Here is a 27,487-nt window from a genome sequence, read left to right on the forward strand (position 1 = left end):
ATGGCGGCTGACGAAAATTAGGATTTTTGTATTTACGATTATGTAAAAATATCACATTAAACTCGATACTTACGCGTGAAATGTAATATCAAGCGGTTTGTTTTTATTATATGATGTGTTGTGACACCCATTCACTGTACTAACAACCATCTTTCCTGTAGTTTTTGATTTTTAAACGGGAGGTGTACACAGACCGATTTGACTTTGAGTACTGCGAGGGCCGTTCGAATACGATGATGCGAGTGTGACGTGACGTCGCACTTGAAATGGCTTCACTAGGGGTGTACGGACTAGGAATCTATGCCTTATAAATCTATGGTGGGGAATAAAAATAAATGTATGATACTGTGACAAGGACCACCAAATATAGTGCTTTCGCTGCTACTCCTACTGAAAGATACATAATATGTTTATGCATACGACTATCCCGTTCGGTCATTTCCCCAATCCCCTAATACCTGAATCGGTTATATGTACTAGATTCATGACTTCTAGCAAATGACAGTTATTTCACAAGGCAGGCAACACTAACCTCAAACAATGAGCGCGGGAAACGCGCAATTACGTAAAAATCGATCATTGTCGGCCAATTTCCCACCAGTTGTCTACCTTCGTCTGCGAAAATTAACGCGTTTCAAGCTTAAAACACTATTATTAAAAAATAACCAAAATTACCATGTTCTGATACTTTTTTAAACGTCGTGGAGTGCATGAAATTAAAAAAGTTTTTCCCGCTCAAAATGTTGACAGCTGTGAAAGTCGCGTTCGGTTTTTGCACTTTTTTCCTCGCGTTCGAGGAGACTGTGTCATGGACCATAGATTTACCGCAAGTGAGGAAGTATTTTTTTGAAAAAAATATGATCGAACGAGAGAGACAAGATAGATGGATAATGCAGCAGGCACAACGGCCCCAGCAAGTTGTGTATGATAATATACATACAAAAAGCTTGCATTTTGATTACGAGAAGTATAAGAAACATTACGCTGATGATTACAAATACAATGGATACATGGAACACAAGGTAAACATATTTTCATTAAACCTAAACAGCTCCACACATTTTATTTAAATTCAAAATCTTAAATCCTAAGCCGCCATTCGCACGACAGCTTTTTCAACGCGCGTTAAAAAAGCGCTTGAATCTGTCCGCACTCTAAATTCAATTTAACGTCCCAGGCTTAAAGTCGAAAATCCAACAACGCTTGATAAAAAGCACCACCGCTGTCGTGTGAATAGATACATGGTTATCCATTTGTGTCATTCAAACGCTTTTTTAACGGGCGTTGAAAAAGCTGCCGTGCGAATGGGGCCTGGAGGTGTAACGGTAAGAAACTGAGTGCACCGATGTAAGAATAGTTATTTGTTTTACAAGGGGGCAAAGTTTTTGTTTAACTGCTCGTGCTAATATTAATACCCGATAATTTAAACCACGAGCGTAGCAAGTGGTTCGAAAAATGGAATCTTGAGCGTTGTGAGGGTTTGAAAGCACGAGGGTTAAACAAAATTTGCCCCCGAGTGAAACACAAAATTTTTCACTACACCAACCCGAACCAATGGTAATAGGGTCCCCGTTTTTACCCTTTGGATACGGAACCCTAAACCGCATTGAACCACCTTTGGCCAATAATCCGCCCTTTATTAGGTAATTTATTGTATTCATACTTATCTACTTATTTTAACAACCTCTTAGCATGCGATTTCATAATTAAGTATCGGATAGCAGATGATTTCGTAATTGGTATTTAATTTAACTCTAAACCCTAGTAGCATTTTCGTTGGGGCCCACGGTGCCAACGGTAGGGAAAACGTTGGGATGATGTTCGTTCCGTAGCCAACATTAATTTTGTTTTGGCCCACCATCGCATTTACCAACATTCGCTGTGGCACAGATGCCCAACAATGGGCCTTTGTGTATTTTGGTACCGTTGGCTAAACAACGATAATATTCGTTGGCCCAATGACGACATATATCGCATTTACCAACATTGGCAGTGGCAGTGATGCCCAACAATGGGCCTTTGTGTATTTTGCTACCGTTCGCTAAACAACGATAACATTCGTTGGCCCAATGGTGACGAATACCGCATTTACCAACATTGGCTGTGGCACGGATGCCCAACAATGGGCCTTTGTGTATTTTGGTAACGTTGGCTAATCAAAGATATCATCCGATGGCCCAATGATGACAAATATCGCATTTACCAACATTGGCTGTGGCACTGATGCCCAACAATGGGCCTTTGTGTATTTTGGTAACGTTGGCTAATCAACGATATCATCCGATGGCCCAATGATGACAAAAAGCGTATTTACCAACATTGGCTGTGGCACTGATGCCTAACAATGGGCGTTTGTTTATTTTGGTAACGTTGGCTAATCAACGATATCATCCGATGGCCCAATGATGACTAAAATCGCCTTTACCAACATTGGCTGTGGCACTGATGCCCAACAATGGGCGTTTGTTTATTTTGGTAACGTTGGCTAACCAACGATATCATCCGATGGCCCAATGACGACAAATATCGCATTTACCAACATTGGCTGTAGCATTGATGCCCAACAACGGGCCTTTGTTTATTTTGGTAACGTTGGCTAGTCAACGATATAATCCGATGGCCCAATGACGACAAATATCGCATTTACCAACATTGACTGTAGCATTGATGCCCAACAATGGGCCTTTGTGTATTTTGGTAACGTTGGCTAATCAACGATATCATCCGATGGCCCAATGATGACAAATATCGCATTTACCAACATTGGCTGTGGCACTGATGCCCAACAATGGGCCTTTCTTTATTTTGGTAACGTTGGCTAATCAACGATATCATCCGATGGCCCAATGACGACAAATATTGCATTTACCAACATTGGCTGTAGCATTGATGCCCAACAATGGGCCTTTGTGTATTTTGGTAACGTTGGCTAATCAACGATATCATCCGATGGCCCAATGATGACAAATATCGCATTTACCAACATTGGCTGCGGCACTGATGCCCAACAATGGGCCTTTGTTTATTTTGGTAACGTTGGCTAATCAAAGATATCATACGATGGCCCAATGACGACAAATATTGCATTTACCAACATTGGCTGTAGCATTGATGCCCAACAATGGGCCTTTGTGTATTTTGGTAACGTTGGCTAATCAACGATATCATCCGATGGCCCAATAATGACAAATATCGCATTTACCAACATTGGCTGCGGCACTGATGCCCAACAATGGGCCTTTGTTTATTTTGGTAACGTTGGCTAATCAACGATATCATACGATGGCCCAATGATGACAAATATTGCATTTACCAACATTGGCTGTAGCATTGAGGCCTAACAATGGGCCTTTGTGTATTTTGCTACCGTTCGCTAAACAACGATAACATTCGTTGGCCCAATGGTGACGAATACCGCATTTACCAACATTGGCTGTGGCACGGATGCCCAACAATGGGCCTTTGTGTATTTTGGTAACGTTGGCTAGTCAAAGATATCATCCGATGGCCCAATGATGACAAATATCGTATTTACCAACATTGGCTGTGGCACTGACGCCTAACAATGGGCCTTGGTGTATTTTGGTACCGGTGGCTAAACAACGATAACATTCGTTGGCCCAGTGAGCACAAATATCGCGTTTACCAACATTGGCTGTGGTACTGATGCCCAACAATACCAGTTGAGTTTGCTTGTGGCGTCACTAGATGGCGTTACTGTCTCCAAACATCGAAGTTATAGTTATTTTCTCGATTATTCCGTATATAATCATAATATTTTTTTAAAATAACTTATAAATCTAATAGCTATAACTATAAAATTTATACATAAATTAAAAAATATATATTTTACCAACATTTTCTCAATTTAAATCTCAAAAAACATAAATCTCGCTTACGAAGTTTCGAAGGGCGGTTAGTATATATACAAATTAGAGTGTATAGTAAGTGTACTTGCTTCGGCAGTACATATACTAAAATTGGAACGATACAGAGTAGATTAACAACAACTGCTGCCTAGGGCCTTCATGTGGATACAACCAATGCCTACCGTAGTGTAATTGTAATATTTATCAGCTAAGGCCCAACGTCGTATTACACAACCACTTACTTAACGTAGGGTAACTGTAGGACTCGTAAACAAAAGCCCATTACATAATTAGACTGTAGGCACACTATAAATTACACAACTATTCACCTACGGTAGTATTGTAAGAATCCTACACAAGGCCCAACGTTAAAGTTACAATGTTGGCCCTTTGTGGGACAAGCTGTGTTGGGCCTTCAACCTGGTGCACGACTACCTACCGACCTACCTGACTTGCCGTTGGGTAATTGTTGAATTTGCAAACAGAAGCACAACGAAAAAATTGCCCTTTTTTATTTTTTTGCAGTTGGCCTTACAGCAAGCCGTACGGCCAAATGTAACAATTAACCAACCATCAAACAAATGTGTATAGACCCAACCACGGCCCAACCAAAACCACCACCGTTGAATAATTGTACGATTTATTTAAATAGGCCCAACGAAAAAATTACTCTAATGGCCCTCTGTTGGGAATCTTCGGGAGGGCCTTTGTCGAGGGCCCTCAAGCAAATGGTACGGCCAAATGTAACAATTAACCAACCATCAAACAAATGTGTATAGGCCCAACCACGGCCCAACCAAAACCACCACCGTTGAATAATTGTATGATTTATTTAAATAGGCCCAACGAAAAAATTACTCTTATGGCCCTCTGTTGGGAATCTTCGGGAGGGCCTTTGTCGAGGGCCCTCCAGCAAATCGTACGGCCAAATATAACGGTTGCCCAACTAACACGTAAACAAAGGCCCAACAAAATCCCTACAAGAAAATGCTATTAGGGAAAATAACGCTTTGTTTAAAGTTACTATACATATATATATTCACTCCTTTTTAGGGTTCCGTATCCAAAGGGTAGGTAACAACGGGAGCCTATTGTAAGACTCCATTGTCCGTCTCTCTGTCTGTCACCAGGCAGTATCTCATGAATCGTGATAGCTAGACAATTGAAATTTTCACAGATGATTTCTTTTGCCGCTATAACAACAAATACTAAAAAGTACGGAACCCTCGGTGGGCGAGTCCGACTCGTTCTTGGTCCGGTTGTTAAAACTTTCGCTCTCTCGAAAAACTCTAGCCCCTCGGAAAAACCTCGGCAGTGTGCTCATTCACTTTTGATTGAATACGCCTCTCATTGCGGCATAGTCAATGAGGCCATTTTGGCCATTTTTGAAGGGCCTTAAAAAACTAAAATATCAAAAAAGCAAAACGGTCCGACACAGATATTGACAATATTAATCTGTGTTGAAAAAATCATTGCTCTAGCATCAAAACCCACGGAGGAAACAGTCGAGTACGTTTGTTTGGAGAAATGACCACTCCTGTTGGCTCTCGGTTCTAGGGCGTGAGGTAATAATTTCTGAAAATAATTTATTTTTATGGTGGTATAAACGCGACTAATCATAGTGTCGCATCGCGTAGATATGTCTTGTCCCTCACGGAGGCATGCGTATAATACCACTTCTAATAGGACCCTACCTTCTATGATAATAACACACTCGGGAGTCTCCACGCACGCCCGCTGCCTCCCGAAACATACTGTCTCGACCTCCAGTCCTCCTCCGTCACTAGAAACTGTCTTCGTTCCTCAATATCTCGAAATATCTCAATATCCCGAAAACATTCGGAAGGTAATTATATATAATATTTTAAATTTTCGCCTTTTGTACACATATTAACCCACATTTTATAGACGGGAATAACGCGAATTTTATTCAATTACCTTGATTTACCGACGTTTCGACACAGGAAACAGGAATCTCTGTTTTGACATTTTGCTGGGACATCAGTCAGCCGCGACCACGACCAGTGAAACCTGTGTCGAAACGTCGGTAAATCAAGGTAATTGAATAAAATTCGCGTTAGACCACTTAGACCCGTCTATAAATGTGAGTTAATTCGGAAGTCTGGAACTCTGGACTGACTGCTGGATCTATTAGCATCCTACCATCTATGCAACTTTTGCAGGTGCATCAGGCGGTTCAAAACGGCAGCGCCTACCTGGACGGTCTGCGGCGCTCCATCGAGGCCTACCTGCGGCGCCTAGAGTCCTGCCGCGGGCAGAACATGACTGTTGTAAGTATAGTTCGTAGCTTTCTAATAGAGCCCGAGCTAATCCTTTTGTCTATTGTTAAGTAAAACCGCTCGTGCCACGTGCTACAACCACCTGCATAAAAACCTGCGTACTTCGGTTACCGAGTGCCGGCGAATCAAACACTACAGAACCAGTCTAAAATGTGTCATCGAGATGCGTAACAAAGGCGCGTTATCGGAGAGCGAACCTACACTGGTTTTATGAGCGTTGGACTAGCCCGCGCTCAGGTGCCAAATAGAATAATGACCCTTTTTTGCAGGTAAGTAGCACGTGCGGTTTTACTTAACAAATTTAACAATAGACAATAGGATTAGCCGCCGGCGGGCTCTGTTAAGCCCCCTCCAGACTATGCGCGTGAATCGCGGGCGAAGCCGCGAACGCGAGTGTGGAGTCTAGTTCGCTGATATGCGAAATCGACTCCAGACTCGCGTTCGCGGCTTCGCGCCGCGATTCGCGCACGAGTGTGGAGCGGGCTTTACAAAGCTAACTACGAACTACCTATAATGTGGCTGTAAAGTTCTGCCCTGCTTATTGTAACATGTACTTGCATGAAAATCAAAATCGTCTAAATAAAGAACTTATCCATAGAGAACAACCCAAGTAACACAACGTAGCTGAATATTGTTTGAATAATAGAGCATGCCGTACTTAATGCTGAATAAGGTAGCTGTATAACAGCTGAATAAGCGTTATACAGACGTTATACAGAAGGTTTGGGCGCAAAGTGGGCAGTGCCCACGCCGCTTATTTCTGAATAACAGTAATGTAATAGCTATATAAGTGTATGCCCACACATTGAATCGCTGAATAACACTTGTATAGAGGCTGTCAAAAGCTTAATTGTAATTTATTGTGTAATAGATTAAAGCTAAGTATGAACAGCACATTAAGTTCATTAATAACTTATATAACTAAAATCTTACCTTTTCAGGCATTTACACATACATAAAACTAATACTAACAAAACAATTAATTCCATTCAAATAAACAGTGCTATTACATGGTATATACTACAAAATCCAATGAATTTAATAAAAATAAATTAATAATAATTAGGTAAGTCAAAGTACATTTCATAGTCATGCATATCATTAAAAATTAATTAGAGTTCATTTATTTCACACCTAAAATACTCATTGGTCGAGTAAAAACATTTCGATATCAGCCATTCTTTAATTCTTCTCTTAAATGTTATCAAATTATCATCCTTAAATACGTCAGGTAACTTATTATAAATTTCGATGCACATAATATAGGAATTATTGGAATTTATAGCTAGCTTAACAGCAGGCCTATAAATTCTATGCCTGTATTGGTTACGAATCTCGTGATTGCACATATCTTGTTTATGAATAAAAAGATGTTTATGTTTGTGCACAAAAACACTAGCTTCAAAAATGTACAAGCATGCAAATGTCAAAATGTTATGTTCTATAAAGTAGGGACGGCACGATTCCATTAATTTTATATTGAAAATTGCTCTGATACAACGTTTTTGTACTCTAAATATTCTCTCCTTTTCTACACAATTTCCCCATATAACGATACCGTAACGAAGCACAGAGCTGACATATCCGTTATAAGCAATTAGCGCAGCTTGCATGGAGACTGTTTTACTTATTTTCCTAAGGGCAAATATGAAGCTATTAACTCTTGAGCAGACATTATCTCCGTGAGTTTTCCAGGTTAAATTACAGTCTATCGTCACACCCAAGAATTTCGTTTCGAGCACTCCTTCGATTGGAATATTATCAACGCATACGGAAAGTAATTGTGGATTTCCTTTGGCCGTGTGGAACTGGATATATTTCGTTTTGTCTAAATTTATTTTCAAATTATTTGATTGCAACCAATTTATAGATTTGTTTAAAGTTTCGTTTATTTCATCATTGTATGTCGTTAGATCATTGCCTTTTATAATAATCGATGTATCATCGGCGAACAAAATGCATTCATGTTTTAAGTTCTTAGGTAAATCATTTATGTACATTAAAAACATGAGTGGACCTAAGATGCTGCCCTGTGGCACCCCGAAGCTATTTTGCCTGTATGAGGACCTGTATGCTTTGATTAGTTTGAGATCATGACAGTATTGTACGGTTTCTACACACTGCGTTCGATTTAGAAGATAAGTTCTAATCCAATCAAGTGCAGGACCTCTTACACCATATCGCGATAATTTTGTTAAAAGTCGTTTGTGACACACAAAGTCAAAAGCCTTGCTAATATCCATAAATATTACTGTTGCAGGGACTTTATTATCAATGCATTCTGAAATAGTCTTTATTAATTTAAACATTGCAAGGGAAGTGCTATGAGATTTTCTAAATCCATGCTGCTCTTCATTAATTATATTATTTGCTTCAAAGAATTGGATTAGGCGAGAATACATAGCTTTTTCATAAACTTTAGAAAATATAGGTATAAGTGTCACAGGCCGATAATTACCCATTTTATCTTTATCTCCTTTTTTATATAATGGCTTTACTACTGATTTTTTTAGTGCTTCGGGAAAACTGCCTTATATATCGCTTTTAAACCAAAGTTATCCAGCTTTGTACACAATGAATCAGTTATTCACACGTTATGAAGCTTTTGGTTCCAAAGTGCATTTTTACAGAAAATATATTCAGATATTTGTGTTAAATCAATGATTTGTCTTCCATTTTAATTTGTGAACTCGTGTCAAAGTGTAGTTTCTGCAGTGAAAACTTACAAAATAAGGAGGACATCACCCATATATTTATTTGATGTTTACATAACTTCAATTTCATTGCGCATGCGACTTTACTGTTAATATATATATGCATTTTATTTAAAATTTTAAAGCGCCGCGTAAATAATGCACCGTTTCAAAAGTAAATATAGAAAATTTACTACTCCACATTTAAATTTGTAATTTTTCTGCAGTGTTTAGATGTTTTAGTGATAGAAAATGTACTTTAACAAGTTATGCTACGATAAAACTAGTTTTATAAATGAATAAAATGGGTTTTTCAGTTCATTTTCAATTCCTATATAATTGTAGAGGTTAGAAAGTGAGCAACCGTAATGGCGTCCGACTGTGCTGAATATAAGCTGCTGCCACAGCTATTATTGTGCTAATTTCTGAATAAGCATTCACATTATTCGCGTTACTAAGCAACATGTTAGATAATAATGGTCTTAACACAACAAGTTTTGAATAACATCAGTATAATAGTAATTGTTTTCTCAATCTTAAAGCCTATTAGGGTTCTATACACAAATAGTAAAAACCACATAGATCCTCACTACTTTGATGATAAAACATTATAGGTATGTAACACGGGCAATATTCAATCCTACTTCCCACTAATATTATAAACGCGATATAATATATAAGTTATATGATAAATCTGGGGGCACGGCAGTTTACACAGTTATTTTTTCCGTTATCAGTTCCGACAAATATGTAGTAGGTAAAGGTAACGCAAAGATGTACGACGTGAGTACGAAGATGTATATAGTATGAGTGGTATGGTTACGAGTATGGTATGAATATGAATATGGTATAGGTGCGAAGGTGAGGGTATATCATTCATTCATTCATATTAGTAGCGGGTATCACGGGTATAAGTACAATTAAGTATAGTTTGATATGGGCAGTATTGTTTAGGTATGAGTACGAGTACAGTGTGGGATGGATATGAGTAGACCCACTTGAAAACTAAAAACAGTCTGTTCAAAATCGACAGGAGAATCGATTTCGCTATGAGGGTGATTATTTTATTTTTCTCATACGTAGTCCAGTCTACAACTTTTTAATGCAACAATATGAATAACTAGCATTTGACACATTGTTTGCCAACTAACAACAACCTTAAATGGCCATTGGTAAACTTTATCTCGTTGCAGTAAGGTATGAAAATGGTCAGTTAACAGTGTTTACGATGGTAACTAGCAATTGTTTTACGTCATTAAAAGATTTAAAAGTAGAGATGCAATGGATAGTTGTTTGGCCGGATTCCGGATATCCGGCCTGGACACTGGCCGAATATCCGGTATCCGGCCGCCGGATATTCGGCCGGCGGAACTATACCTACATTTCGGTTTTTCAGGTGCGCATTCTGCAGGTTTGACCTGTTTCCTAGTAAACGTTCGCGCGGACTCATTTCTAGGTTAGAAATGAGTGCGCGTGCAAGTCAGTGGAATGATTAAATTGTTTTAAAATAATAAACAAGTACGATTATGACCGTGTCTGTTTCTTAAATCCAATTTGTTTACTCCGAAATCATGCAATGTTACTATCCGGTATCCGGCCGAATAGAAGGTCACTATCCGGTATCCGGCCGGATAGTAAAATAGTGGTCGGATAGGCCGGATAGTAACCGGATATCCGGTGCATCTCTAATTAAAAGGACTATGCATCTTGTGTAAAATAACCAATCGAAGAGAATTGTTAACTAAACCTCGATTTTTTAAATAATGGTTGGATTAAAGAATATGCGTATTTATTCTTGATGCGTTCAAAATAAAATAAAAACACGCTCAAGCTCAAAGCAATCTGACTCAAGTAGCACTGTTGACCGTGTATAAAGCTACGGAACCCTCTCCACTGCGCACTTGTTGATACTAAGCAGTAGTTTGAATAGCGCTTCTCATTGTGTTCATTTTGCAGCTTTTAGCAAGAAAATATAGTATATGTGTACTAAAATCGCTATAACTTAACTATAAGTGTTGTTTTAGTATTTATTATTCAGACGTTATGTCAATAAAAGCCATAATTAACCTATATATGCAGCTACTGAATAACAAATAATATGTGGATTTTATTACAGCTTCCAGTAATAGCGTCCACCTTTATTCAAAAACTAGCGTTAAAACAGAAACTGCAACCGCTTTTATACAGTTGAAAGTCTTCACCGACGCTTCTTTTCAGCATTTAGTAGCCACTATCACATTTTTCTTAATATTGTCTGCTTAAAATCATACAACACAGAATATATACAGCTAATTGCTGCTAATGCTGCTATTATGCAGCTTTTAGTAACCACAAATGCTTTAAGCTGAATAATGTCTAAGTAACTGTGTAAGAAATAAGTATTATTCAGCTTTAATATGCAAAACCGATACTATGCAAAATTTATTCAGCATTTATTGGTATAAAGGCCCCACTAGGCCCACATATTTTCTTATTCCGAATTTAGTAATTTCCACCGCATATACACAAAATTTATGCAATCTTAATTTGAATAAGATGATAATTTTACTCTATTATCCTGCTTGTGTGTTACTTGGGAAGATAGAGTCGGACCAAAAAAAGTCTGCAGCGGATTTGATAGCCCACGCAGTGCAAAAGTTATTTATACGTCATAATTTCATATCAGTGTTTCATTTCAGTGGGCTATCAAATCCGCTGCAGACTTGGTCTGACTTAGCAATGCACGCAAGAGAACTTTCCAAAGTTGCGAAACTTTCCACATGAGAATTTCTCGGTAACTTCTGAGAATGTTCTCGAGAACGAGAATTTATTTATTTATCGTAGTTTATACCATGAATATTCACGATAGTTTAGGTGTAGTATCCTTACCCCCAGAAAATTCCGACTTTTGGTCTACCGCTTCCGGTCAGAAAAATGTATGACGGCCCGGCCAAACGATCAGACCTAGGTGGGGGGTGCTCGACCAAATGTCATAGAGGGACCTTAGCAGTTTTTGACGCGGCCATGTTTTTTTCAATATGGCCGACTTTTTTTTTATTTTTTCAAGTTTGTCCTAGCGCGCTGAAATTATGATCACGGAATTTCGGGGTCCCCTAGATACCTATGAAAAATTTTTTTTGAGAATATACTACAATTGCGAGAAAACTGGTGACTTTTATTTTGTATGGCAACTTTTAAACGGTGCGTGATAGGTGGGAGTGCTCGACCAAATGTCATAGAGGGCCCCGTGACAAAACAAACTGCTTTAAAAAAAAAATGGCCGACTTTTTATTTTTTCAAGTTGGTCCGAGCGCGCTGAGATTTGGCATGGCGGGAGATAGAGGCCTCTAGATTCCTATGACAAAAAATTTTTTTTGGAAAAAATCCAAGATGGCGGAACAATAAATTTCCATGTTGCAGAATGTTCTGAGAACATTCTCGAGAACGTTTCCGCTTTTTGGGAATGTTCTGCAATTTGTACATTGCTAGTCTGACTCTAAACAATTGCATGACATTTCAACTGCGATTACTGCACATGTTGTTAGAACGGCAGAGTTAGTTTTATAAAATTCTCATATTTAATTACACAACCGGGTCTACTGCGAATTAATTTCGTTGTTTTTACCTTAAATTCTGAAGTTTCAGCTGAGTTGCACCAACTGTGGTCACGGAAAGACCGCAGCTGGTGCTGGTGTTGTGGTTCCGTGACCACAGCTGGTGCAACTCAGCTGTAAATCAAAACTTATTACAAGGGGGTGCCCGAGCCTCCTGACTGCCCAATGGTCTCCTACCTCCCCTCATTACTGCCAGCTGAAACAACCTATTATTTTCAGAACGTCGTCCAACTACGTCGATACTCCAACCAAAACGAGTCAAACGACGCTCTCTACTACTTCCTGACCAACCCCGCCAACCCCCTCACGAACCCCACCAAACCCAGTCTTGTCCAAGCAGCCCTCCTCAACATCCTTCTCCCTTTTTCCACCTACGGCCTCCCTATCCCCACCAACTTAACCACAGTAACACAAATGAACATGAATTTCACGGAGTTCTTGGCGATGGCGCCGAATTACACGATGTTTAATATGAGCGAGGGGTTCAGGAACTGTGTGAGGGCGGATTTAGCGAGCGAGCATGTGCGGCGCCTCGCTGAGCTTGCTGTGTGGGCCGCTAGCGAGCTGCAGGACAAGTTGTACGCGGATAAATACAGCGAGGTAAGAGAAATTACACAATGTTTAATATTAGCGAGGGGTTCAGGAGAACTGTGTGATTTAGCGAGCGAGCATGTGCGGCGCCTCGCTGAGCTCGCTGTGTGGGCCGCTAGCGAGCTGCAGGACAAGTTGTACGCGGATAAATACAGCGAGGTAAGAGAAATTACACGATGTTTAATATTAGCGAGGGGTTCAGGAACTGTGTGATTTAGCGAGCGAGCATGTGCGGCGCCTCGCTTAGCTCGCTGTGTGGGCCGCTAGCGAGCTGCAGGACAAGTTGTACGCGGATAAATACAGCGAGGTGAGAGAAATTACACGATGTTTAATATGAGCGAGGGGTTCAGGAACTGTGTGATTTAGCGAGCGAGCATGTGCGGCGCCTCGCTGAGCTCGCTGTGTGGGCCGCTAGCGAGCTGCAGGACAAGTTGTACGCGGATAAATACAGCGAGGTAAGAGTAATATATATACAGTGGTACAACTAAATGAAATTAATCACTGGCTCTTCGGTCACCAGTTACGTCAACCAGACGCTTCGCGATTTCTGCGACCAACAGAGTATTTAATTTTCAAGATAACAATACGGTTGATGGTCGTTCTTGTCTACGTGACAGCGTGATAAAACGGTGTCCGTCACTTATCCCACGGTGTTAAAAAGTGACAGTTATTTTATCATCCATCATTGCCATTCATTCATCATTGGTCGTTGGCGTCCAAAAGGTTAGCTGTCCTTACTACTATTGTGTCTCATTACAGTCATTACCTGTTTTTACCCTTTTCATTATTAAGATAAAGAATCCTATGCATCATAATTGGTTATCTCTATGGGAGACAGAGCTTAGCTCGAAAAGATCGAGGTAAATTTTTTCTGAAGTGGTTCACCGGAAATGTCGATTGTACCACAGAATAAATTATAGTACTAGGTACAGAAGACTCACTCTCTAACAAAACGCGTCTGTTACGATCAGGACAGATATGGCCGCTAGGTGGCGACAGCGCCACGCGCGGCTTATGGCTGGCCACCAAAATTGGTGTGGGACAGATGTACTTGTAGCTACCCGTTGCAAAGCGACAAAATCGCGGAGTGAGCCACGCCTGATGATTGTACAGTCACCGGCAATAATATGTTACACAACGAAGGCCGCAAAAATATCTGACACGATCTTATTTTTAGAGCCATAAGAGCGTGTCACATAATTTTGCGGCCTTCGAAGAGTAACATATTATTGCAGGTGACTGTACTTTATATTTTTTCAGCACGACCACAATCTTAATGGCCACGAAAATGACCACGGCCACGAAAACGGTATCCTCAGCGATCACAGCTACGGGCGCGGCCATGAGAAGGCCCACAATAATGACCATGGGCAAAAGGCCCACAACAATGACCATGGGCATGATGATGACACGCTGGTGCTCCGGCTCGCTTGGTTTTTGGACAGGCTGGCGCACCTGACTGGTTATGATCCTACGGGGCAGGACTTTGTGGAACCATCGACAGGTAGGTCCACCTTCCCATATAACCATTCCAGTCGCAGAATCATCAAAGTCGTAACTAAATGTCAGATGTGTCGTAACAGAGTCCACACAATGTGTCTAGAATTGTTTCGAAACAAAGTGTCGTCGCCGTGTGTACACTTTTCCGTAACAAGGTGTCGACACATTTGTGTGCACTTTGCGTGCGGTTTGCGACTAAATCTGACAGCAAATTTGTGACAGCAAATGTCAATATAAAATACCTCTTGAAAACCAAGGTTTGTCAAACTACTATTAGTGTCTCGTGTGCTCGTAAGTAATTCTAGTAAGTCATCATGGGCGATGCAAATGATAATAATCGACCAAAACCATATAAACACCCAACACCCGTCAACCTTTTACAGAAAAGATTTTAAAGAAATGCAATAAGCTACTTACGTCAGCCAACGAATGCTCAAAAAAGTTGTAGAGGGAAATGCTCGGAACACAATTATTGACACTGTAACTTGGTTTGGACAAGTTAGGAGGTGAACATATCAAAAGTCCCCGGCCGTAGCCCTTGAGCGGGGGGAAGAGAGGGGGCTTTGAATGTCCCATTTTCCGGTTTTTCGATTATATCTCGGAAACTATGCATCTTAGCGACATGGCCACTTATACAAAATGAAAGTTAATTTAATTTGTTACAAGTTTATTCAGTCAATTTTTTCGATATGTTGAATAGTTTTTGAGATATCCGCTCTTGAAAGTTTATTTAGGGCTCTCAATTTTATCTTGATATATCTACATCAGTGAAGGTGCTAGGCCGTGTATGGTATCGTTTTCGTATAAATCTGGGTTGCTGAATCCATTTAAGGTATCACATTGAAACCATTCCACAAAATTAAAAAAATCTTTTTAGGGTTCCGTACCTCAAAAGCAATAAACGGAATCTTGCGTCTGTATGTCTGAATACACAAAATAGTTCTTTACCTATAGATGACAGGAAAACCTATTAGAAATGTGCAGTCAAGCGCGAGTCAGACTTAATGTACGGAACCCTTAATACGCGAGTCCGACTCGCACTTGGTCGGTTTTTTTTAAACTCCTCTTGACGCTTAACCGCTGAACCGATTTCGTTGAAATTTGGTATAGAAATAGTTTGCGTCCCGGAACAGGACATAGGATAGATCTTATAATCAAAATCATCTTTTGAAGGTGTGAAAAGTGGCGTGGAAATTTGTACGGGAAATCAATAACCGCTGAACCGATTTATATTAAATTTGGGATGGTCTACATCTTTGATTTAGTTAAAAATGATAAAAAAAAACATGACTTCAAACCTAAACTTAAACAGTATTAACTTCAAGAAGTCAATTCTGAATTCCTCCCTACACCTCATTTCACACCTTTGAAGGATGATTTTTGAGATAACTTATTATGTCCTGTCTCGGGACTCAAAATATATGTGTACTAAATTTAAATTAAAACTGTTCAGCAGTTTAAGCGTGAAGAGGAGTTTAAAAGAAAGTAAGTTTATATGTTTTTACTTAGGAATGGTGTCAATGTGATACCATAACTAAATTTGGTACTGCGAATTTATACGAAAACGATACCAAACATGGCCTCGTAGCTTTACTGTTGTAGAAGTCAAAATAAAATTGAGAGCCCTAAATTCTTATTACTTGACCAAACTTGTGTAGAAGGAAAAGGAAAAATAAAAGTCTTCGGCAGGAATACAAGACACAAATATAATTTTATTTTTGCGTTACTATTTCAATCATCAAATATAAACATACCTTGATTATATTATTCTAGTGAGATCCTCACAGATAAACAAAAACATTTACTTAAAAAATTACAAGGTCGAAATGTCACGGAACTTGTGAGAGTAATACGTGAAAAATAAAAACTTTTATGACAAAAAAATCTGGACACAATTTAAGAAGCATCCTATTGCGTCGAGGAATCATCTGTATTTTTGCTTGTTTCATTACCTCCTCGCTTCTTTTTTTGTCATTTGTATTCTGTAGCAATTTGTTAATCTGAAAATAAAGATAACTTGCGTCGTCACGGATGTCGATTTATAGGTTTTAGGGAGTGCAGAATTCGAAAACGATGATCATTTTATAATCCAAGATGGCCGCTACGTATTTTGTCATAAAAGTCGTCATGAATATCGTTTTATAGGTTTTAGGAAGTGCCGATTTCGAAAATGATGACCAGTTTGGAATCCAAGATGTGTGCCGTGCACTTTGTCTTAAAAGTCGTCATGGATATCGTTTTATAGGTTTTAGGGAGTGCAGAATTCGAATATGATGACCATTTTGGATTCCAAGATGTCTGCCGTGCACTTTGTCATATAAGCCGTCATAGCTGTTGATTTATAGGTGTTAGGAAAAGCAGATTTCGAAAATGATGACCATGCCCAACAAAACGACATCCATGTCGACTTTTAACATAGTGCATGGCCGCCATCTTGGATTCCAAAATAGTTATTATTTTCGAAATCTGCGCTCCCTAAAACCTATAAAACGACAGCCATAACGACTTTAATGACATACTGCATGGCCGCCATTTTGGATTCCAAAATGGTCATCATTTTCTAAATCTGCGCCCCCCAAAACCTATAAAACGACACCCATGACAACTTTTATGACAGTGCATGGCCGCCATTTTGGATTTCAAAATGGTCATCATTTTCTAAATCGGGGCCCCCTAAAACCTGTAAAACGACATCCATGACGACTTTTATGACATAGTGCATGGCCGCCATTTTGGAATCGAAAATGGTTATCGTTTTAGAAATCTGCGCCCCCCAAAACCTATAAAACGACACCCATGACGACTTTCATGACATAGTGCATGGCCGCCATTCTGGATTCCAAAATGGTCATCATTTTCGAAAGCGGGGCCCCCTAAAACCTATAAAACGACATCCATGACGACTTTTATAACATAGTGCATGGCCGCTATTTTGGAATCCAAAATAGTCATCGTTTTCGAAATCTGCGCCCCCTAAAACCTATAAAACGACACCCATGACGACTTTTATGACATAGTGCATGGCCGCCATTTTGGAATCGAAAATGGTTATCGTTTTAGAAATCTGCGCCCCCCAAAACCTATAAAACGACACCCATGACGACTTTCATGACATAGTGCATGGCCGCCATTCTGGATTCCAAAATGGTCATCATTTTCGAAAGCGGGGCCCCCTAAAACCTATAAAACGACATCCATGACGACTTTTATAACATAGTGCATGGCCGCTATTTTGGAATCCAAAATAGTCATCGTTTTCGAAATCTGCGCCCCCTAAAACCTATAAAACGACACCCATGACGACTTTTCTGACATAGTGCATGGCCACCATTTTGGAATCCAAAATGGTCATCATTTTCTAAATCTGCGCCCCCCAAAACCTATAAAACGACATCCATGACGACTTTTATGACATAGTGCATGGCCGCCATTTTGGAATCGAAAATGGTTATCGTTTTCGAAATCTGCGCCCCCCAAAACCTATAAAACGACACCCATGACGACTTTTATGACATAGTGCATGGCCGCCATTTTGGATTTCAAAATGGTCATCATTTTCTAAATCGGGGCCCCCTAAAACCCATAAAACGACATCCATGACGACTTTTATGACATAGTGCATGGCCGCCATTTTGGAATCGAAAATGGTTATCGTTTTCGAAATCTGCGCCCCCCAAAACCTATAAAACGACACCCATGACGACTTTTATGACATAGTGCATGGCCGCCATTCTGGATTCCAAAATGGTCATCATTTTCGAAGGCGGGGCCCCCTAAAACCTATAAAACGACATCCATGACGACTTTTATGACTTAGTGCATGGCCGCCATCTTGGAAGCCAAATTGGTCATCGTTTTCGAAATCTGCGCCCCTTAAAACCTATAAAACGACACCCATGACGACTTTTATGACATAGTGCATGGCCGCCATTTTGGATTTCAAAATGGTTATCATTTTCTAAATCGGGGACCCCTAAATCCTATAAAACGACACCCATGACGACTTTTATGACATAGTGCATGGCCGCCATCTTGGAATCCAAAATGGTCATCATTTTTGAAATCTGCGCCTCCTAAAACCTATAAAACGACACCCCTGACGACTTTTATGGTATAGTGCATGGCCGCCATTTTGGATTCCAAAATGGTCATCATTTTCAAAATTGGGGCCCCCTAAAACGTATAAAACGACATCCATGACGACTTTTATGACACAGTGCATGGCCGCCATTTTGGATTCCAAAATGGTCATCATTTTCGAAATCGGCACTCCCTAAAACTTATAAATCGACACCCATCTCGACTTTTATGACAAAGTGTTTGGCTACCATCTGCATGCAAGACATTTCTATTATTTTTACGCACAAAAATGGCCCCCTGTCAACTTCCAACCGAGATTTAATCGATAATTTATTCGATTAATGTTCAGATTAATTCAATTTCAATCTATGTTAGGTCGACTAAACTAATCGTGATTAAAATTTGAGGATTAACTTTTTTTATTCCATTAATTAGTCGAATAAACAGTTAATCTATTAAGTCCCATCTCTGACCACGTCATTTTTACACTTTGAGAATATCTGAAAACAAATGAACACAAGGAGCCATTTTGCAAATCCAGTAACTTTGTTATTACTTTTGACAGCGCGTGTCATGTGTCTACACAGAGTCGACACAAAGTCGAAACATTTGCGACTACTTTGTGACTGCAATATTTCTCAGCCTTAAACCATATTTATACATCATAATTAACAAGTTTCGTAGTATGTAAAGCATTATTTCTGTTATTTAAGTATAGTATACGCATCGAAGTACTAAAAATGCATCAAATAATATATTTATGAACACAAGCACTGAGAAGTAAACAATTTCATTTCCGGCTAAACTAAAACAATGTGGTGGCGCGTTGATTATATTACACTTAGTTTATCAAATCACTCGAGCAGTTTAATTCCCCATGATAATTTAAGTCCTATTGTAATATAAATGCAAACAATATATAATTACGTCTTGTAATCCGTTTTAGAGATGGCGTATTAATGTCACTTATTTTTATTTAACTATTTTTCCATCTGACAGTTTCCATTTGACAGGAACAAAATGAACGAATGAACGAATGATTTTGGCATAAAGTAGTCGCAAACCCGAAACAATGTGTGCACACGGCGACCACACTTTATGTCACTTTGTGTCATGTGTCGACCCTTCCCCATTTCTGGTAACTGTGTCGACACGGCGACGACTCTGCGACTGGAATTGTGACCGAAACAGACGGTGTCGACACAAGATGTGTCTACACCGCGTCGTAACGGCGACTGGAAATGGTTGTATGGGTTCTCGCTCGTTTCCTCATGAGTGGCAACCATCAAAAGTAATAATCTTTTCAAAAAACAACACTAAAAAAAAGAAATATTCTAAGACACTCTCTTAAGTGTAATCTTATAAGTAGATGCCTCCCTAAAGCCCATCCCATATATGGTAAAAATACTTCCTATTCCTTACTTCCTATTCGAGAGGTGAAGTCTCAGGAGCTCTGTCACGGGCTAGTGATCCAGTGTCGCGAGTTCGAACCTCGCCTGAGACTGCTAATTTTTCCACTTTTAATTATTATATATAGGGGGAAGGCCTTTGCCCAGCAGTGGGACACCGTATAGGCTTATATAAATAAATAAAAATTATTATATTATTTGTACTCCATTTTGGATTTCACGGGCCTATAAATCCCGGTCTTTTGATAGGCTTACGTGGGGATTCTATAGATCCAACACGTAGAGGCCGCTTGGAGAGCTTTAATGTCATGTAGAACGCCTGCTGGAACCCGTTCACAGGCGCAACATGAGCCGGTCTCAGCAGCCATTGGGGCTATTGTAGAAAAAGTGAACAATATACCGGTCCATAGATTGAAGTTTGGGTGGACAAAGAGACTTGGCTATTGTAGAGAGGTCGGACACCTGCCATAACAATGTTTTTTCACCACACCAGCTCGGAAAGGCTTACTTTGCACTTCAAAAACTGATAGCAAAGTTGCATTTTATTTACATGTGAGGCAAAGTAATCAAATGCAAATTTCGAGTTGTTTGCTGGTAGAATGATTTTGGATGATAAATATTTAATAACATTCATTTGGATTTCATTTGGTTGGATTTTGTTTGATATTTTACATTTAATATTTGCTTCGGGTTGGTGTCGTGAATGTGTTTCACTCGGGGGCAAATTTTGTTTATCCCTCGTGCTTTGAAACCCTCGCAACGCTCAAGATTCCATTTTTCGAACCACTCGCTACGCTCGTGGTTAAATTTTGGAATCTTTCGCTTACTCGGGTATCAATATTAGCACGAGTGGTTAAACAAGAACTTTGCCCCCTTGTAACAAAACAAATAACTATTATATTATTATATAATTCATTTCTAAGCTTAAATTTCATCCAGCTCGGCCGCCATCGGATCCCATGATCCCCACACTCATATCCAACGCGGACCTGCAGTTCCTCACGAGCTGTCTGCGGGGCACCAACGGAACTGCTACGGAGCGCTGTGCCTTCCCCAGCGGCTCCAGTCCGCCTAACCTGGAGACTCTGCGAGCTATGGGGATGACTATGCCAGGTATATTAAGGCACTACACGGTGGCCAAAAAATAAATGCATTCCCGTTGCCGGGGAGGTTCTGGGATTATAAGCAACTTTTACTATGGGAGTTATGGGACCAACCCCGAAAGCGCGAAAAAAAATCTAGCTGTTTGTTTTATTTTGGCCGATCCATTTTGTATGGGAGCCGGGCCGCCCTATTTAAAGTAATATGTTCAGTTACTAACCCCATTTCAGTTTTTGACAAAACTATTAAAATTAAATAAACTTATATTTACAGTCCAACAAACACCAGATTTGAAGCCATCCGCATCAGAAACCGAAGAATACACATATTCGGAGCAAGTGTTCACAGACGACGATATGCCTCTCTCGCTCCCGCAGCGACCGGAAAAAAAACACAAGAGATCAGTTGAAGGAGACCCTTTAGAAAACTTTATACAATACTTCGCTAAATATAAAGCATGGACCGGCTCGAACCAAGAAGAAAAATACAGCTCAGAAATGTCACAAGCAAATACAGAAAAATACGACTCTGAAATGTCACATGTAAACACAAACAAGGAAAACATGTCAAATTCAAATTCAATAAGAAAAAAGCGGTTTGTAGTTAAAAAAAAGAAAGCGAAACATGTCAAACCAGAACCATTTCCGATTGCCAGTTACGTGAAACATAAGATAGAAAGTCACATTAAAAAAGATGAGAAAGAGGCGAAGGCGTGGAAAAAGTTTATAGAGAAATTGCACAAACCAAAGACGGAGGTTAAATTATTGAAGTTTAAGAAAGCTAAGAGATCTATTAAGTATTCTAGGAAGGAGCAGCCGCGAGTGCCGGATGATCCGCAGATGGATATCAGCTATTATGTGAAGAACAAGCCAGGTAATTATATTTAGAAGGTCTAAAGTCCCTCCACCAAAGAGAATAGATAGAGTCTGGCTACTGAAATATTACACAAATTTTTGGCAGAAATTCAAAATATTTTGGTCTGGTCACACTTATTGTAGTCGGAATTATAGTTTTGATACTAGGAAATATATACGTTACTACTGACCATCCACAGATTTCTTCTAAATATATTGGTTTTCATTAACTCCTTACGTTCCAATGTTTTGATTTGATTGATATTTTCGAGAACTTCTAGTTTATCCGTTTCTTTACACACCATTGATGTATATATATATATATATATATATATATCTAAGGACTGGCTTTACGAACTCTAAAAATGGTACTAGTTCAGCAGAGTCACTCACGAATTCCAGCCAATCGTAGTCTAACGCAACTAGTTGCGATCAATCGCGCGCGTGATGCGAACTCATCAACAATCGCGCGCGTGATTCGAACTCGTCAACCGATCGCGTTGTAGCGATGTCAAACCGCCGTACTGGCTGTGGTACTGGCTCACTGATTGGCTGTACTCATTCCTCATTAATATTGCCCGTAAGTCAGGCGGTCCCTAATAGATATCTATGTCAATGTTAGGCACTTGTCTCACCGCCGACGATGAGCGATAAGCGAGTAGAACGTTAAACTAGAAACGAGTGGGCGAGCGGCGAGAAGCGAGTGTTAGCTCCAATAGTTTTGCCGCACGGCTATAGGCGAGTGTTCGAGTGCGACGGGCACTCTCTCGGGCGGTGCAGCGTAGCCGAACACGCAGACGTCGCAGACTTGTTCAAACTACGAAGCGAGCATCGCCGAGCGAGTACCTGAGCTAGTTTTATCTTATCGCGGCGACAAACTAGTAGAGCGAGTGTTCTCGCCGGCAGTGTGAACAGCCAGCGATGCACTATTAATATGTGTCTCTTTTACTAACACAGGATCCTAATCTTTAGTTAGTTTCTTGGGCGAGAAAATCGCCGATAGTTAATCGCTTACTCGCTCTTGGTGGGACAAGTGCCATACACACTTTGTAGACTCCTAAGAACTAATACCTACTACCCTGCAGTAATACATTATAAACCGAAATAAATAAATAGTAGTATGTCTATTTGAAAAAATATTTTCATGGAAAGTTATTTAATCTGTTCTTGGCATAGATGGTAGGATCCTATAGATATGTGCTCCTCCAAACCAAAAACCTCACGAAATATCACCAAGGGCGAGGCGGGGGCAAAAAGTAGCGTTGCGCATAACCCGTATTGTTAGCAACGATTTAATGTATTATAATTTAAGTGTCCAACAAGTCCGGGTTGAGGTCATAATGAACGGATTCGTCGTGGCCCTGGCTGACGTTTAATCTAGAACCAGACCACCTCTATAGGGAATATTACGCGAAACTCTGCGTAGGTGGCATCACTACCACTATCTGACACAATCTGGGGGTCTACCGCGAAACAAGAAAATCGAAATTTCGTTATCTAACCTCTCTATCACTCTTGCAAATTTGAGCTATAGTAGGCAACATCTGGCCGAATACCGAATATTCGGCAAAGTGGCCGAATACCTAATATTCGGCAAAGTGGCCGAATAGGCCGAAAACCGAATAGTTGCCGAATATTCGTGGCATCTCTAATGATTAATTATAATTTAAGTGCCCAACAAGTCTCCCCTATAGGAATACCCCTTATGTAATTTATTTCTAGGCGCGGATTACGATTACAATACCGCCCAGGCGTCACTGGTGCGCGCGGGACTGCAGCAAATATTCCGGAACCCGCCCAGCCTGTTGGTTGTGCAGCGCTACGGCTCGAACTATAACCCGGCCAACCCGGAGGTCATAGTGAACGGATTCGTCGAGGGCCTGGCCGACGTTTAATCTAGATTCTAGATGTCATATGGCGTCATAATGTTGCACCAAACAAAGTCTGCAGCGGATTTGATAGCCCACGCAGTGTAAGTGTTATTTATACGTCATAATTTCATTGAAGTTTGACGTTTAAAATGACACTTGTACTGTGTGGGCTATCAAAATCGCTGCAGACTTTTTACGGTCTGACTATACGAGTTTTTCACTAGATGACAGCACCATGGCGAGAGGTCTAGCTGTCCATATCCACCAATCATGTTTAACCCTTTCGACGCCATTGACTTAATTGATATGAAGTCCGAACATTTCGTGCCCCACACGCCACGACTTGATCAAGTCGTAGTTTTGGTCAGGTTTGTATACGATAATTTTTGACATGGCGCTGATGGGTGTCATTCTGAATCCCTAACGTTTGTCCTAAAGTCAATTGCCCTAACTGGTTTGTCCTAATGGGCACATGCCCTAACAATTAATTGTCATAACGATTATTTTCCATAATGTACGGTTCTGAAAAATGGTTAGGTTTGAGAACTTGCTGCCACAAAAGTAGGTTAGGTTAGGGTTAGAACTGCGACCCTCGCAGAAAAGAAAATATGCTTAATAACATTAGGATAAGCAATCAATAATTAGAGAAACCAAAATTAGGCTTTTTAGTGTTAGGACAACTGATCATTATGACAAACAATATTAGGGAATGCAAAGATAGGAGAAAAGACTTTAGGGATTCAGATATAGATCCGGCGCTGATAACACTTTATTACTTCACTGACGTGGCGGCGAAAAGGTTAACCATTTTTTTTTTAATTGGTGGATTTTGATAGCAGCTGTCAAAAAGACCTCCCGTCACAGTGCTGCCACCTAGTGAAAATCTCGATCGCGGAAACCCTCATTACTAGACGGAAAACAAATGACAATCGAGGTCATCACACATAAGCGCTCCTATACAAATTTATGAATGAAACGAAAATAATGTATTCGATAAATCAATCTTAAGATTAACAGATATATTAAATACCTATGTGCAGTGATCGGCAAAGTCGGTGCCACACGGGGTTAATGACCTCAATCATTATGCTAACACGGACATGGCGCGGAAATCACGGGATTCGTACGATGTTTCTAATTTTAATAAATTAATGAAATAAATTTATATTACAGTATAATAATCCTGACTCCTTTTTCAGTTTTTGTTTTTAATTATGTATTTATATGCTGTAGGTACTAACACCTAGTTTTTAAGATTCGATTGAAGTAGACTAACACAATATGGATTTTATGGTTTTTTGGAAAAATCTGAAATAAAAAAAATATTTAATAAAAAACCGGGCAAGTGCGAGTCGGACTCGCGCACGAAGGGTTCCGTTCCATAATGCAAAAAAAAACAAAAAAAAAGCAAAAAAAAAAACGGTCACCCATCCAAGTACTGACCACTCCCGACGTTGCTTAACTTTGGTCAAAAATCACGTTTGTTGTATGGGAGCCCCATTTAAATCGTTATTTTATTCTGTTTTTAGTATTTGTTGTTATAGCGGCAACACAAATACATCATCTGTGAAAATTTCAACTGTCTAGCTATCACGGTTCGTGAGATACAGCCTGGTGACAGACGGACGGACAGCGAAGTCTTAGTAATAGGGTCCCGTTTTACCCTTTGGGTACGGAACTCTAAAAACAGGGATGAAGGTTTTACAATCCATGAGTAACTATCGCGGTAACCGAAGGCAATATTAAAGTGTAAATTATTTATTTATGACGACCGGTCTGGCCTAGTGGGTAGTGACCCCTGCCTTTGAAGCCGATGGTCCCGGGTTCGAATCCCCAGTAAGGGCATTTATTTGTGTGATCACACAGATATTTGTTCCTGAGTCATGGTTGTTTTCTATGTATTTAAGTATTTATATATTATATATATCGTCTGAGCACAGAATAAATAATAGTACTACCGTAATACAGAAAGGAAACTTCCTACAAAACGGAAGTTTGACAGCGATTCAGGGTCGAATCATGCTATCCCTTTCTAACATATGGCACTATCCCTTTCGGCTATTTAGGGTTGTCAAAATTCAAGTGATTATCTTATCTGTGGCCGTGCATGCAAAAGGAAGTCAAGTGGTGCCAACCCTAAAAATTGCTCGGAGCGAGTTTGGCCGAAGTCAGGAGTTTCGCACCCCTGGTCTGTAGGGCTACCGCCAATACCGAAAATCGTCAATTGCGGGGATTTTTCTCTGTCACTCTAATTACGCTTTCATTGGAGTAAAAGAGAAAGATCCCCACAATTTGCGAATTTCGGTTTTCGCGGTAGCCGCTCTGAGTACCCACAACACAAGCCTTCTTGAGCTTACTGTGGAACTTAGTCAATCTGTGTAAGAATGTCCTATAATATTTATTTATTTCTAGGCCGGAATTATAATTACAATGCGGCGCAGGCGGCGCTGGTGCGCGCGGGTCTCGAGCAGGTGTTCCAAACTGGCAACATACTGGTCGTACACCGATACGGGTCCAATTATAACCCGGCAAACCGAGAGGTCATACTGGACGGGTACATCGTGGGCTTGGCAGACTTTTAACCTAACGCCAATGACCGATATATCCGCACCGCAGGTCCAACGCCAAAGACGGATTAATCGGTCACAGACCACAGAGCAATATATAGTTCATTTTTTAGCATTAGAAAGAACTTGCAAGAAGGTAAGCGATCTTGACATTTCTTTTAATTGAAAAACGCTTTTTAAAAACCAAAAACTATTACTCATGAAAGCAGAAGAATATAAATGGTCGTATTACATTCATAATTGTTACATATTTGCCGTAACTTATTTTAAAAATGTGGTTTTCAATTAAAAGACACATCAAGATTGTTTACCTTATTTCTAATGCTAAAAAATTCAGTTTTGACACTTCGGTGACGTGGCGTTCGAGTGACACGTTACCATGACACGGGGCCCGTGCCCAGGGCCCCCATCCTCAGGGGGCCCCGAAGGACTTATGGGGCCCACTGATTACCAATTCGGGGCTGATGACACGCCTGCCGTGTTATCAATGTTTTTACGTGTGGCGTATGACACTGGAGGAATGTCATCATATTCTATGGCGCATGGCATGGCTGCCGTGTCATGAAATAATTGTTCCGCACCACAGACAAGTTTTCGAAAATGGAACACGCAACGAATCGGTTAACTTAACAGTCCGCCAGACGGTATCGTCAATTGGCTTGTCAATTGTTCGGAACTGTCAAAATTTTGTTCTAATAGACAGGCCGATACCGTCCGGCGGACTGTTAATCAGTGGGCACCTTTACAGTAACAGTATATTTGATTACCCATAATAAATAGAAGATCACAGTAGAAAAATATTAGTTTAATTCGCTTTTTTTACTTTCCTAAAGGGCCCCATATTCTTATGTGCCCATGGGCCCCAGCATAGTTTAAGAAGGCCCTGCTCCCATACACATACATACATGTAGGTACTTACCTCGTTTTTTATCATCAGAAAAGACTACACGATCTTGATTTCTTTTTATTGTAAAACGCGTAATACCACGTTCATAAATATACATTTTCCTTAATGATAATATCTTTGTACTTAATTTTGTGGGTGTCTTATAGTTAAAA

The 27,487-nt window shown here is 40.1% G+C and overlaps 1 protein-coding gene across 1 annotated transcript; it reads left to right on the forward strand.

Moving 5' to 3' along the window:
• Positions 1-734: 734 nt before the first annotated feature.
• On the forward strand, positions 735-26,443 carry LOC134676362 (uncharacterized). The gene is made up of 8 exons (XM_063534720.1): positions 735-1,022; positions 6,053-6,160; positions 12,675-13,205; positions 13,397-13,501; positions 14,307-14,550; positions 20,975-21,148; positions 21,410-22,009; positions 26,274-26,443. Exons 1-8 carry the CDS (start codon positions 741-743, stop codon positions 26,441-26,443), a joined length of 2,214 nt encoding a protein of 737 aa, XP_063390790.1. The 5' UTR covers positions 735-740.
• The last annotated feature ends 1,044 nt before the right edge of the window (positions 26,444-27,487 follow it).

Source organism: Cydia fagiglandana, chromosome 24, assembly GCF_963556715.1.
Source record: "Cydia fagiglandana chromosome 24, ilCydFagi1.1, whole genome shotgun sequence".
Lineage (NCBI taxonomy): Eukaryota > Metazoa > Arthropoda > Insecta > Lepidoptera > Tortricidae > Cydia > Cydia fagiglandana.

What these genes read in the sequence shown, in the direction of transcription:
- LOC134676362 (XM_063534720.1), top strand. Translation starts at nt 741, where the DNA reads ATGTTGACAGCTGTGAAAGTCGCGTTCGGTTTTTGCACTTTTTTCCTC. An exon ending in TATGGGGATGACTATGCCAG is followed by an intron (nt 21,149 to 21,409) that starts GTATATTAAGGC and finishes TTATATTTACAG; the next exon opens with TCCAACAAACACCAGATTTG. An exon ending in TTATGTGAAGAACAAGCCAG is followed by an intron (nt 22,010 to 26,273) that starts GTAATTATATTT and finishes ATTTATTTCTAG; the next exon opens with GCCGGAATTATAATTACAAT.